The sequence below is a fragment of the Lepidochelys kempii genome, chromosome 2, assembly GCF_965140285.1.
Source record: "Lepidochelys kempii isolate rLepKem1 chromosome 2, rLepKem1.hap1, whole genome shotgun sequence".
Taxonomy (NCBI): Eukaryota; Metazoa; Chordata; order Testudines; family Cheloniidae; genus Lepidochelys; species Lepidochelys kempii.
Genome location: NC_136381.1, coordinates 230202620 through 230216470, shown reverse-complemented (window position 1 = coordinate 230216470; position 13851 = coordinate 230202620). Strand labels below are relative to the sequence as shown.

General features: G+C 42.5%; 1 protein-coding gene across 3 annotated transcripts in view; it reads left to right on the top strand.

The window, feature by feature from the left end:
• The first annotated feature begins 7515 nt into the window (after window positions 1-7515).
• TRDMT1 (tRNA aspartic acid methyltransferase 1) overlaps window positions 7516-13851 on the top strand; it is a 42090-nt gene continuing 35754 nt past the window's right edge. For 2 of the 3 annotated variants that reach the window (XM_073334130.1, XM_073334129.1), the window contains exon 1: window positions 7516-7628. In XM_073334130.1, coding sequence (XP_073190231.1) covers window positions 7565-7628 — 64 coding nt within the window. In that variant the 5' untranslated portion in view covers window positions 7516-7564. Of the gene's footprint in view, window positions 7629-13174; window positions 13309-13851 lie in introns of all 3 variants that reach the window. The other variant, XM_073334131.1, reaches the window with a different exon arrangement.

Sequence of the window (13851 nt, the reverse complement as noted above, 5' to 3'; positions counted from 1 at the left end):
TTGTTAAGGCATAGCTGATTTACAACACCCCACCCCAAATGTTATGTGTTCAGTCTTGCAAGGTGCTGAGCACCCTCACCTTCCATTGTCCCAGAACTTTAAATCCCTTTAAATCAATGGGAGCTCAAGCAGCATCTTCACTGGCAGTAGCATAGAACACATCAGGTGCAGTTTGGGCCTAAAATTTACAGTTATTAGTCTAATCAGTGTTACCTTTTATACAAAACTTTAGTTGTGACTTTTGAAACCCCCAGTCTAGGGATGGAGCGGAGAATTACAATTGATTGCTATAGATTCTGATAGGATTGGAGACTCTCCCTCCTTTGTCAATTGTTAAAGGTTACAGGTGGATGATCACTTTCCCTGAGGACATTCCATACGTGGAATGACATATCCTTCTTGGAAGGAGTGGAAGAAATTTGGAAGTGAAGGTAGAATGACATTTCTTGACCATGGTTCTGGCCTGTTAAGTAAACAGTCCACCAGAAATACTGCCACACAGGGCCTGATCCAAAGCCTGTTGAAATCCATGCAAAGACTTCCATTGACACCAAGGCCATAAAGGGCCCATAAAGAAGAATTGCTTCCAGATTCCTCACTTGCATTTGCTTTTTTTTTCTACTATAAGTAGCTAAAACCTCTAAGGCTAGTTCCAGTGATGTGAACTACAGAACTGATTACTAAGAAGTTACTCAGACATGAGTGCTTGGGGAACTTTTGGTGTTTTCCATTCATTTCCACAGGAGACCAGTAATGTCCCTCTCTGGCTCATGAGTTCCTGCTTCTTGTTTTTTATTGCTATAGCATATAAATATTATGGGACAGATTCTCCAGTCCACTTAGTGTAGAGTGGCCTTGAAGTGGCAAGAAAAGAGCAGTGGAGCATTCTCCACAGGCATAATTTGGCAGCAGTAGATCTGCCATCTCCTATGCCAGACTCTACCCCTGGTGTGAGGGGAAGGAGAGGATCTTCTGAGGTTAAGGGTGATCAGATAGGAAGGGCGAAAAATCGGGACGGGGTGGGAGGCAATAGGCACCTATATAAGACAAAGCCCCAAATATTGGGACTGTCCCTATAAAATCGGGACATCTGGTCACCCTATCTGGAGTCGGGGGTGGGCAGAAAAGGAGGGGAGAAAGCAGAGTGTATCTCTGTTATGTCCATGCAGCCTTAACCTTCTTGATGGCTGAGTAGCTTTGGATGAGTGAGCCACAACTGGCTCTTGACAGCCAGCACTGTGCACTATGTCCAGCTCTGTACAGTTCTGCTAGAATATAAACATAATGGGCTAACTGATCTCTAATATAATTTCACCAACATCAACAGAAATGCAGCAAAGATGAATTTGCTCCAAGAACTCATGACTGACATATGGAAATATTAGAGAGATTTGTTTGAAAATAACATTTATGTATGTATGTATGTTCCCCCGAAACTATTTAGGGCCCAGTCTTGCAAGCACATATGCCTTTGAGAGACTGTACTCACACAAGTTGAGTAGTCCCCTTGAATTATTGTGAATATGTGTTTGCAGGATCAAGAACTTCAGTGTATACACACTATAGTTTGAAAGTCTGTGCTGAAAACTTGCTCTTCTGAGTGGTACTGAATATCTTTGAATCATCTCTTCATTTCAAGTGTTTGGCAAAGGTAGTTTAGTTATACTAGACAAAAATTAGAACAGTTTTGTCAGTGACTTCCTTCCTTCCTGCTCTGCCAGTGGTCTATGATCTAAAGTGACCTTTTTAGAAACATCACCGCCCAATAAATTCACTTCTACAGACATGAAATCCTAAGGATCAATAATGCCCCAATGTCACTGGCCTGGATTGCTCCCCCCGCCCAACCCCTTCCGAGATGGACCAGTGTGTCACCTGCTTTGATGACCCCATCTCCACATCCCCTCTTCCTGGCCCCACAGAGGCTGTATCATCTTTTCTCATGTACCTCCCATTAGGGTTTCACAAACAACTGTGGGTAGGGAGTACTAACTGTACAAACATTATGCTATTATATTAATGACCAGCATGTTACCAGTTTTTATGATATCTTGCACCATTTGGCTAAATATTCTGGCAACAGTGTGTTGGGAGCACCCTTTGCCAGTTGGCATAAAGGGGCTCTTAGAGTCACAGGGGTTAAGGGCAAATGAGGGAAGTAAGGTGAAAAAGAGAAACATGTGATGTGGTTATGGTACAGAGCTATGGGTCATTCAACTCTAGAGAGCTGAGCACACAAATACTGAGGGGTATGCAGTTCTTTCCAGTGGATCTTGTACCAGCTACCTGGGTCCAAGGAAACTGATTTGTGGTTTTGGTCAAATGAGTTAATGGAAACCTTCTGGAAGGCATATGCAAGGATGCAAGGTAAGGGGTATTGGAAGTGATTGGTGGTAGTTCCGCCAATGAGACTGGGTATTAAGAAGGTTATTATGAAGGAAGTTAAGGAAGTATGGGCTGGATGAATGCACTATAAGGTGGATAGAAAGCTGGCTAGATTGTCGGGCTCAACGGGTAGTGATCAATGGCTCCATGTCTAGTTGGCAGCCGGTATCAAGTGGAGTGCCCCAAGGGTTGATCCTGGGGCCGGTTTTGTTCAATATCTTCATAAATGATCTGGAGGATGGTGTGGATTGCACTCTCAGCAAATTTGCAGATGATACTAAACTGGGAGGAGTGGTAGATACGCTGGAGGGGAGGGATAGGATACAGAAGGACCTAGACAAATTGGAGGATTGGGCCAAAAGAAATCTGATGAGGTTCAATAAGGATAAGTGCAGGGTCCTGCACTTAGGACGGAAGAACCCAATGCACAGCTACAGACTAGGGACCGAATGGCTAGGCAGCAGTTCTGCGGAAAAGGACCTAGGGGTGACAGTGGACGAGAAGCTGGATATGAGTCAGCAGTGTGCCCTTGTTGCCAAGAAGGCCAATGGCATTTTGGGATGTATAAGTAGGGGCATAGCGAGCAGATCGAGGGACGTGATCGTTCCCCTCTATTTGACATTGGTGAGGCCTCATCTGGAGTACTGTGTCCAGTTTTGGGCCCCACACTACAGGAAGGATGTGGATAGATTGGAGAGAGTCCAGCGAAGGGCAACAAAAATGATTAGGGGTCTGGAACACATGACTTATGAGGAGAGGCTGAGGGAGCTGGGATTGTTTAGCCTGCAGAAGAGAAGAATGAGGGGAGATTTGATAGCTGCTTTCAACTACCTGAAAGGGGGTTCCAAAGAGGACGGCTCTAGACTGTTCTCAATGGTAGCAGATGACAGAACGAGGAGTAATGGTCTCAAGTTGCAGTGGGAGAGGTTTAGATTGGATATTAGGAAAAACTTTTTCACTAAGAGGGTGGTGAAACACTGGAATGCGTTACCTAGGGAGGTGGTAGAATCTCCTTCCTTAGAGGTTTTTAAGGTCAGGCTTGACAAAGCCCTGGCTGGGATGATTTAACTGGGAATTGGTCCTGCTTCAAGCAGGGGGTTGGACTAGATGACCTTCTGGGGTCCCTTCCAACCCTGATATTCTATGATTCTATGATTATCACGTTCCTCAGTAATCTAGTACCCAATGAGCTGATTGTGGATTGGCTAAGCAGACAGGCAATTGTGTTGGCTAAGGTGAGAAAATCCTGAGTTGACTGGGGATTTGGATGTAGGAATGCATGCTCGTGGTGCTCTTGTCAAGATCTTTGTACAACCATCAGATTTTGCAGTTGCCCAGCTGTTTCATGATAGCGGAAGTTAGTTATGTTGGACAGCCTTACACCTATCATGTGTGGGGCTTCTGTGTGTTGCCGTCTGGTACAATGCTGCCCCTGTGGGCAGTTTGGTCACTTAGCAGGCCTGTGTCTACATTACACCAGACATGCACAGTGTGGAAATTGGGGGTACAGGGAGGAGGCATATGCCAAGAAAGCACATTTAGGTGGGGAGGGTGCTGGTAGAGGGGTAATGGAGAGATGGGGATGGCGCAATGTGGTATTTGAGAATGAGGGACAGGGGAACAGTAATAGCACAATCCCTGTTGCTGTTGGAGGAATTGGGAAAGAACATGTGGAAGATGCTCCCCTTCCAGAGATGGGCAATAGTAGCACATGGACAAAGGTGTTAGAGGTTAGGTGAAGGAAGATGCAGAAAACATCACAACTGCAGTATCCACAACAGCAGAGTGAGGAAGCTAGGGCATAAGGGTGACTTTGGAATAGGAGTGGAGAGGTCTCAGGGGATACCACAGTTGGCAAAGGATAAGAGGGGAGGGAAAAAGGTTGGCAGCCTCTGAGGTGGTTGTTGCATTTGAGTGCAAGGGTTCTTAAAGACTCATATCCTTTCATAGGAGAGGTGGGGGGTGAGGGGAGAGGAATGGCGCTCTCTCCATGTCTCATGCCTGCTGATAGTAGGACAGTGGGTGAGATGGCATCAGTCTCACAGAACTTTGACCTGGCTCAGATAGACCTTCCTTCCCTTGTAGCCTCTGTCCTTCCTTATGCTCCTTCTTCTCATCTAACTTTGAGCAATAGGTTTCTCCACTTAGCTGGGCAAAGGAAATGGAAGCCCAGGAGGTAGCTAAAGTGACTATGGATACTATAAGATGGTTTGGCCCTGTTCTAAATGACTTAATATATGTGTATTGCCTGATGCTGTTATGATGTAAAGTGTATGAAGAGTTTTAATAAAAGAACTTGGCATAGAGACAGCTGATTAGTCACAGCAGGTGCTCGGCCCATCTCCCTTTGAAGGGGGCAGTCAACCTGAGACAAGAATGTTCCATATAGCAGACATGTGATAAAGTACACCTAATTGATTTATTAAAATTAATATATACACATTATGGCTGAAAGCACCCCTGTATACACACTATTGTAATAATCTTTGTAGAAAATAAGCCTTGTGAGGTATTATCTGAAAACTAGTAAGTTTTTGGTCAATAATATCATGGTGAAATGTACATAGCAACATTATATGTAAAGTTATGAACTCTCCCTGTATGTAGTTGTTAGCATGTGTTCAAACCCACAAAGCCCTGTCTCAGCCAAAGTTTAGCAGGCCTATCCTAAATAAAGGAATGTGTATTTACCTCAATTTACATATAAATAGTAAACAGCGTCCTTGAAACAGCATGAGAGGGAAATGGCAGGAAACAAGGCAAATCTGCATTTCAGTATACCCAGGGGAGAAGAAAGAGCATGGAGCCACCAACACCACTACATTCTATGACAGCTTCTTTACTTTTTGAATAAACTTTACTTTGAGGAGTAATCCTCAGAAGAATCCACTTCAAAGGGTGACTGGACTATAAAAGCAAAGGGCAAAAACACTCCAAGGTATCTCACTACCTCTCCCTTTCACCTAAGAAGACAAAGGAACTAGCCTTTTGACTGTGAGGGGAGATCCTGACCTGAGAATTTGGTCAGCAATGTTGTTGAAAACCTGTGGTAAGGATTTTACCTTAACAAGTCTAGCTCGTTAAATTTTTGGTATTAGGAAGTGTTTTATCTTTACTTCTCTTGTAACTATTTCTGACTTTAATGCCTTCTGCTTGTACTCACTTAAAATCTCTTTGTAGTTAAACAAACTTATGTTTTAACCAAAACTAATCCAGTACTGTCTTTAAACTGCACTGTTTGGTAACTCCAGTTAAAGTAGCAAACTATTGAATATTGACCCCTTACAGAAGCAACGGACCTCAAATATTTGAACTGTCAAGGAGAGGGCTGGAAAGTGCAGAGCACACATTTTGGGGAAAATTTGGGACTGGGAGTGTGTTGGGGTCGCCCTGCAAGTAGTAACCAAGGCTGATGGAAACCAGAGTGTGACTGGTGTGTTGCTGACAGGCCACTGGGCCAGGGCTGTAGCTATACACGGACACTCAGGGTGTGCCCTGCATGCTGGTAGGCTGTTTGTGAGTGACCCAGGTTGGGAGCTACAACAGAAAAGCATTGCAAGGCACCCAGGGTTGTGGGACAGGTAGTGACCCAAACCCTCTCTGGTCTGAACTGCACACTGGAATGTGAGACACATAGTTTTAAATACCATCATACAGTAATAAAAGAGTTTGTGAGACCAGATCAAAGAAATAACTAAATATTTTATGTTAAAAAATCTTTAGTGATTTTGGCAGAACAAACAGTAAACTTGTCAGAATGAAAACCAACACTGAAGTGAATCATATCATATCATGTGATTATTTTTAATTCTTAGCATTGTGAATAATTTATATAGAATATGAGGGTTGGAAGGGACCTCAGGAGGTCATCTAGCCCAACCCCCTGCTCAAAGCAGGACCAATCCCCAGTTTTTGCCCCAGATCCCAAATGGCCCCCTCAAGGATTGAACTCACAACCCTGGGTTTAGCAGGCCAATACTCAAACCACTGAGCTATCCCTCCCCCCAATATCTATGATCAGTGAAAATTACAGTAGAAGTTTTGTCTTTGAAGGGATTTCATATAAGATAGTTCAGTGCCCTTTGTAAATATTTGGGAAGTAAGTTCTATGCACAAGTGATTACATGAAAAAACATAGACCAAAATATCAGTTGAGAAAGGCAATCTGCCCTGGAGGATCAAAGGAAACTTAAAAAAGAGTAAACTTGTGGTACAAGAGGAAAAAATTAAAACTGTAGAAATAAAAATTATAAATTACATAATTACAATAACAACAAAGTGCTATTACTTCAAAACACTGAGATGTGATTGCTTAAACTACTAGCCTCAATTAGTATTTTAAATTATTGCTTGCTATTAAAAACATAAATAGCACAATGACATGAATATGCACAATATTAACCAAGATAAATGACAGAGTGCTAAAACAATGCAAGATAAAAATAACATTTAATAAAATAAAAATAAATAACTGAAAGGAAGGAAGCTACAGTTACAGCAGATCAAGTAAACGGAAGTCCAGTTCAGGCAGTCGGATGAGAAGACAATTTTGTGCAATGCTATAAAGCTGCATCCAGACACGCTACAGCTGGGAAAACTGGAAAGGGATTCTTTGAAAGGTTAAACACATGGATGCAAGTCAAATAGTAAAAAACAGGTCTGAACATTTTGAACTGCAGGTGGGTGGGGGCTTTGTAAGTCACACACACATTACACAGAATCCAGTCTCCTAGAGCCCAGAGCCTCAGAAGTTAGTGAGGATCTGGAGCCCAGGAACTGGGCAGCACTGGGCCTTTAACACGGCAGCCGTGGGGAGAGGGGGCTGGCATGGACCAGCCAGCCAGGAACACCTGCAGCCAGGCTGCCACCCACCCCCTGCTTTGCCAGCCACTGCCCATGGCTCGCCCCCGCTCCTGTTCTCTCTCCCCACCCCCAGCTTCCCCGTCTGGCAGCGCCTCTCCTCCTGTCAGCTCCCACCGCTGCCACCCGGGGAGCGGAGTGACCCGGCTCCGACTCTGCCCTTCCCGCGCTTCCCTGTCACCCGGGGAGCAGAGTCTGGGGGCAAGTGAGAGCGGAGGGAGCGAGGGGCTGGGCACTGACTTCAGCAGACGTTACTGAGGATGCGCAGAGCGCCCGCGCAGGCTCAGTAAGAGCCAGGTGCTGCGCGTGGGGAGGCAGGATGGGGCCGGTGCGCGTGCTGGAGCTGTACAGCGGCATCGGTGGGATGCACCAGGCGCTGAGAGGTACCGGTCCCGCTCGCCGCCCGTGGTCCCCCCGCCGCTGGGATTCCCGCCCCCGCTCGGCCCGGCCCGGCCCGGCCCGTGCCGCCCCAGGCGCAGCGCTGGCGGGCCTGGGCTGGCGGTGCCCGCCCTGGGCTCGCGCAGGCACCTGTGCAGGTTGGGCTGTGCGCGGTGCGCAGGCAGAGGAGCGCAAGGGACCGGCTCTGGTCGCGGCGGGGGGGGGCCGATAGCAGCAGCCAGGAGCGCCTGAGCTGCTCGGCTGCAGAGCTGTGCTTGGCGAAAACCGCTCTGCAAACTCGGGGGGAGCAGGGTGGCAAAATTGCTCTGCAGACTGTCCTGCCCAAGCCTAGATCTGCTCGGTTGCCTGCTGCCTCAGTGGTTGTTAGGTTCTTTGCTGTTAATATATGGATAGATATTACTTGTCTGGTCAAACAACCCACCGGAGCAAACATTCGTACTCCAGGGCTGCAGACAAGTAGAATTCTGTAAGGGTGCCTTAAAACCGATCCCAAATTTAAAGAGTGTATTTAACATGCGTGAGTGAGACCTGTTGGGTTTTTACCTGTGTGCATATTTGCTTTCACTTCCTGGAAAACAACAACAACACTGGATTTTGGTTTAGGATGGCCTGTGTCTTGTGATGTATAGTTATAAAAGAAGTATTTTTAGTAGGACTGTGAAGCGATTAAAAAAATTAACTGTGATTAATCGTGTGATTAAACAATAATATAATACCTTTTATTTAAATATTTTTGGATGTTTTCTACATTTTCAAATATATTTATTTCAATTACAACACAGAATACAAAGTGTACAGTGCTCGCAACAATGTAAAATTTTAGAGCCTACAAGTCCACTCAGTCCTACTTCTTGTTCAGCCAATCGCTCAGACAAACAAGTTTGTTTACATTTACAGGAGATAATGCTGCACTCTTCTTGTTTACAATGTCACCAGAAAGTGAGAACAGGCATTTGTATGGCACTTTTGTAGTCGGCATTGCAAGGTATTTACGTCCAGAGGCGCTAAAGATTAATATGTCCCTTCATGCTTCAACCACCATTCCAGAGAACATGCGTCCATGCTGATGATGGGTTCTGCTTGATAACAATCCAAAGCAGTGCGGTCCAACGTGTGTTCATTTTCATTATGAGTCAGATGCCACCAGTAGAAGGTGATTTTCTATTTTGATGGTTCGATGTGTAAACTACAGAGTCTGGAGAATTTCTCTTTTAAGACTTCATAGAATATCAGGGTTGGAAGGGACCTCAGGAGGTCATTTAGTCCAACCCCCTGCACAAAGCTTCTGAAAGCATGCTCCGCAACTCATCCCTCTAAGATTTTAGAAGGCACTTCAGATTCTTAAATCTTGGGTCAAGTGCTGTAGCTATCTTTAGAAATCTCATTTTGGTACCTTCTTTGCATTTTGTCAAATCTGCAGTGAAAGTGTTCTTAAAATGAGCAACATGTCCTGGGTCATCATCCAAGACTGCTGTAACATGAAATGTATGGCGGAATGCGGGTAAAACAGCAGGGGACATACAGTTTTCCCCCATGGAGTTCAGTCACAATTCAGTTAACACATTATTTTTTAAACAAGCGTCATCAGCATGGAAGCATGTCCTCTGGAATGGTGCCCAAAGCATGAAGGGGCATACGAATGTTTAGCATATTTGGCACGTAAATACCTTGCAATGCCCGCTACAAAAGTTCCATGCAAATGCCTGTTCTCACGTTCTGGTGACTTTGTAAATAAGAAGAGTGCGGCATTATCTCCTGTAAATGTAAACAAACTTGTTTGTTTGAGCGATTGGCTGAACAAGCATTAGGACTCAGTGGACTTGTAGGCTCTAAAATTTTAGGTTGTTTTGTTTTTGGGTGCAGTTATGTAACAAAAAAAATATACATTTGTAAGTTGCACTTTCACAATAAAGAGAGGTTTCAGAGTAACAGCCGTGTTAGTCTGTATTCGCAAAAAGAAAAGGAGGACTTGCGGCACCTTAGAGACTAACCAATTTATTTGAGCATGAGCTTTCGTGAGCTACAGCTCACTTCATCGGATGCATCATAATCAAGGTGGGCCATTTCCAGCACAAATCCAGGTTCTCTCACTCCCTCACCCCCCTCCAAAAACCACACACACAAACTCACTCTCCTGCTGGTAATAGCTTATCCAAAGTGACCACTCTCCGTACAATGTGCATGATAATCAAGGTGGGCCATTTCCAGCACAAATCCAAACCTGGATTTGTGCAGGAAATGGCCCACCTTGATTATCATACACATTGTGAAGAGAGTGGTCACTTTGGATGGGCCATTTCCAGCAAGAGAGTGAGTTTGTGTGTGGGGGGGCGGAGGGTGAGAAAACCTGGATTTGTGCTGGAAATGGCCCAACTTGATGATCACTTTAGATAAGCTATTACCAGCAGGACAGTGGGGTGGGAGAAGGTATTGTTTCATGGTCTGTGTGTGTATATAATGTCTTCTGCAGTTTCCACGGTATGCATCCGATGAAGTGAGCTGTAGCTCACGAAAGCTCATGCTCAAATAAATTGGTTAGTCTCTAAGGTGCCACAAGTACTCCTTTTCTTTTTACAGTAAAGAGATTGCATTATGGTACTTGTAAGAGGTGAATTGAAAAATACTATTTATTTTGTTTATCATTTTTACAGTGCAAATATTTTCAAAAATAATATGCACTTTGATTTCAACACAATACAAAATATATGAAAGTATAGAAAAACATCCAAAATATTTAATAAATTTCAATTAGTATTCTATTGTTTAACAGTGCAGTTAAATCTGTGATTAATCACAATTTTTTTATCATTAATTTTTTTTTGAGTTAATTGTGTGAGTTAACTGCGAAAAATTGACAGCCCTAATTTTTAGCCTTTATTAGGGCTGAAGTATTTGTAAAGATTTTAGTGAATATTACAACGATTCCTGCCAAATCATAAATTAAATTGGATTATGTTGAAACCTGAATTTATGAAAAAGAATTTCAGGGAGAACACTAGTTGGCCTGAAGGAAAGTATTGTAATTAAATACATATCCTAGACACACCCCCTTTTCTCCCAAGCAGCATTTTAACTACTAAAGGTCTAATAAGGGGGACCAACTTAAATACTCTGGCCAGGTATTACCAAGGTTTCTTCAAGTGGTTTATAAAAACATTTAAAACCTGTATTAGGCACACCAACGCAGGTGCTCTGCAGACTATTAAGGTGATATCCTTAGGGCTGGTCTACCCTACTGCTTAAGTCGATGTAACTTACGTTGCTCAGGGTGTGAAAAAAGACACCCCTGTGAGCAATGCAATTTAATCCGCTTAAGTGCTGTTAACACTGCACTATGTCAGTGAGAGAGGCTCTCCCGCCGACATAGCTTCTGCCTCTCACGGAGGTGGAGTAATTATGCTCATGGGAGAGCACTCTCCCATTGGCATAGCGCATTTTCACCAGACGCATTAAGTGGCGCAGCTGCGCTGATGTAGCGTGGTAGTGTAGACTGCCCTTAGACTTGCTGTCACTTCACTCTCCTATGCCAGACTAAGAGATCTTCCTTTTGACTGAACCCGCCTTACCTTCATTTTCTTTGGTTGTTGTGAATAACTGTGCTTATCTTGGGCATAAAGGGATTCATTTTTTTTCTATGCCAGTAACATCTGTTTTCTTCATTTCTTTAAGTTATTTGGAAAGTCAGGCAGCTTCATCTCTTCTTTTGCCAGGTGGCTGCCTGTTAAAGTTCCCGGAACACTAGGAGGTGGAAAATGAAGGAACATAGTTTTAAAGAAGAGCTTTTTAGACATTGTTTGTGGTTTATAAATACAGTTAATATGAAAGCTTTCAGTAAGGATTTTAGAATGCACCTGGAGGAGCTTGCTAGCAGAATAAAATGTAAGAGAAAAACAAGGTATTTAAAATGTCTTGCCCAACACACGCAAAAAGTAGGTTATTGTGTTTTATTTTAATATTTTTGTGTGTAATTGTGTTACAGTAACTAAAAGGCAAGACAATAAAATATGTGAACATGCAAAAAAGTAGGACTAGTTAAAGATACAACTAAGCCTTAATAACTGTCTTTGGGACCAAACACCTCTCTCATTCCCTAAAGATGTCTTTGGAAGAGAATATGGGCCACAGGTATTTTTGTTGAGAGTTCTAGAGATTCTGGAATCTTAACTGAAAGCAAAAGAGATGGATACTTTGTTTCTTGTATTCCTGTCTAACATAGTCTTAATTCTAAAAGAAAATCTGAACCTTTTATCTTGCTTTCCATGAGATTTCATGAAAAACAGACTGAATTCACAGCATTATTCACTTGTCACATGTTAGTATCTATATGTATGGGAAAAATCATCCCCGGATGTTATCTGGTTCTGTTGTTAACATAATAATAGACACGCTGTGAACACCCAGTAACATCCTCCAATGATTAACAAATACTGATACCAATGTGTTAAAAGTTGGTGGGAATCTCAGGAGGTCCTACAGATGCCAATGTTCCAATTAAAATGTAATACCACAGCATAAAAGCAACAAATTAGCTATGAGAGATGAGCCTTTCTGAGATGTAGCCTCGGAGAAATATGAGAATATTGCAAATAGGTGTGCAAAAAGTACGATGATTGTATAACACCACACTGCATACTGCTTGTGCTTGAGAATGTTGGGAGTGTGACCAAATCATCACCCTTGATTCTAGGATAAGTTTATTTTGTGAGGGGAGGGAGGGAACTAAATCACTGCTGTTGGTCCCAGAAAGGTTCCATTTATTTCCAGAACTTTCAGCTGCAGCTTAGAATCACAGATGAAGTTTCTGAACAATTGCAGCAGTGTCAGTGTCGATAGTAATTTACATTTCCGTTCTTTTGGGGTTACTTTCAAATGAAGAAATTACAATAAATACAAATAGTATGGCTGAGATTCTTTTTAGAGGTACCAGCCAGAGCAGATGAAGTGACTCATGTCTTTAGGGGAAGGCTTGAATTCTTATTTGTTTGAATGACCCTGGATAGTGTTGAAGGTTAAGTACCAATTGAAATTTGCATATCAAATGGATACAATACCATTTGCATCACAGCTGACATTACTTTTTTCAGATCCGGCTATTTTTCTTTATTGGAAGTGTGTGATGAGAAGTACAAACTGCCCCTTGGTTCCTTATTTCCATGTCCCTTTAAAATTCTGCAAATTTTGCACTTGCAGACGAGTCTTGTTTTGAGTCCTGTTAAGACTAATAACTGCGAAGCATGAATAAAAGGGGTTCTATTCTATTACTTTATCCACATTTTTGATGTGTCTTTTAGCCATTTGGATTTAGTTTACTCATGATGTTTATCCTTATAAAGGCACAAAGTAAAGGCAAAGTGGGACTCAAATGTTTGTTTTCATGTGAAGATCAGATGAAGAAAGTAAACATTCCTTGCAATTACTTTTTCATGTATAATAGCAAGAATTCATTCAAACTTGTACATATGCAGTTATAAACAGAGTGGTACCATGGCATACATTTCTCTAATAGAATTCTTCTGCTGTCATGTGACAGGAGACAATAGAATTCTCAGCACCATCTGGTATTGAGGCATTATGGGAGTTTCCTCCAAATGTTTGGGAAGAAAAGAGATCCTGCATTCACCAGTGGTGTGTGGTATAGTCAGCAGGATTCATGAGAAATCAAGAGTAAGTTGCTCATTGGCTTCTTTTAATAATGGTTCCAGTAAATGTGTTTGTCCAAGAAAAATGAGAGGAAAAGAAGCTGTTTGTTATTTTAAAAAAGAAAAGATTGTATATAAAACCTTAGTGACAGTCTGCAGCAAGAGAAACTAGTTCTGCAAAAGGATTTCTACAGTGCTGCCAAGATGAGTATCAGTGTTGGTTCCCTACCACATTAGCATCTAACTTAGAGGTAGATTAACTTGTGTTTTTCTGTAAAATCATTAGTGTTTGTAATTGGTGAATATATATTTTCCATAATCAAGCTTAAGGATACCTTCCCTCCTGCTTCCTGGCATCTTTTTAGTTTCTAATCTGGCAAACAACTTACATGTGTATTTAAGATGAGTGAGTAATCATATTGAAATTAAAGTATATGTGTAAGAGTTTGCAAGATAATGGCAACCAACATACCAAATAAAGCCCTAAAAAAATCAACATTTGGCAACAGTACTTCAATATAGCAGTTTCTGAAATATCCACAGTTTTTATCCAATAGTAGGAGATACA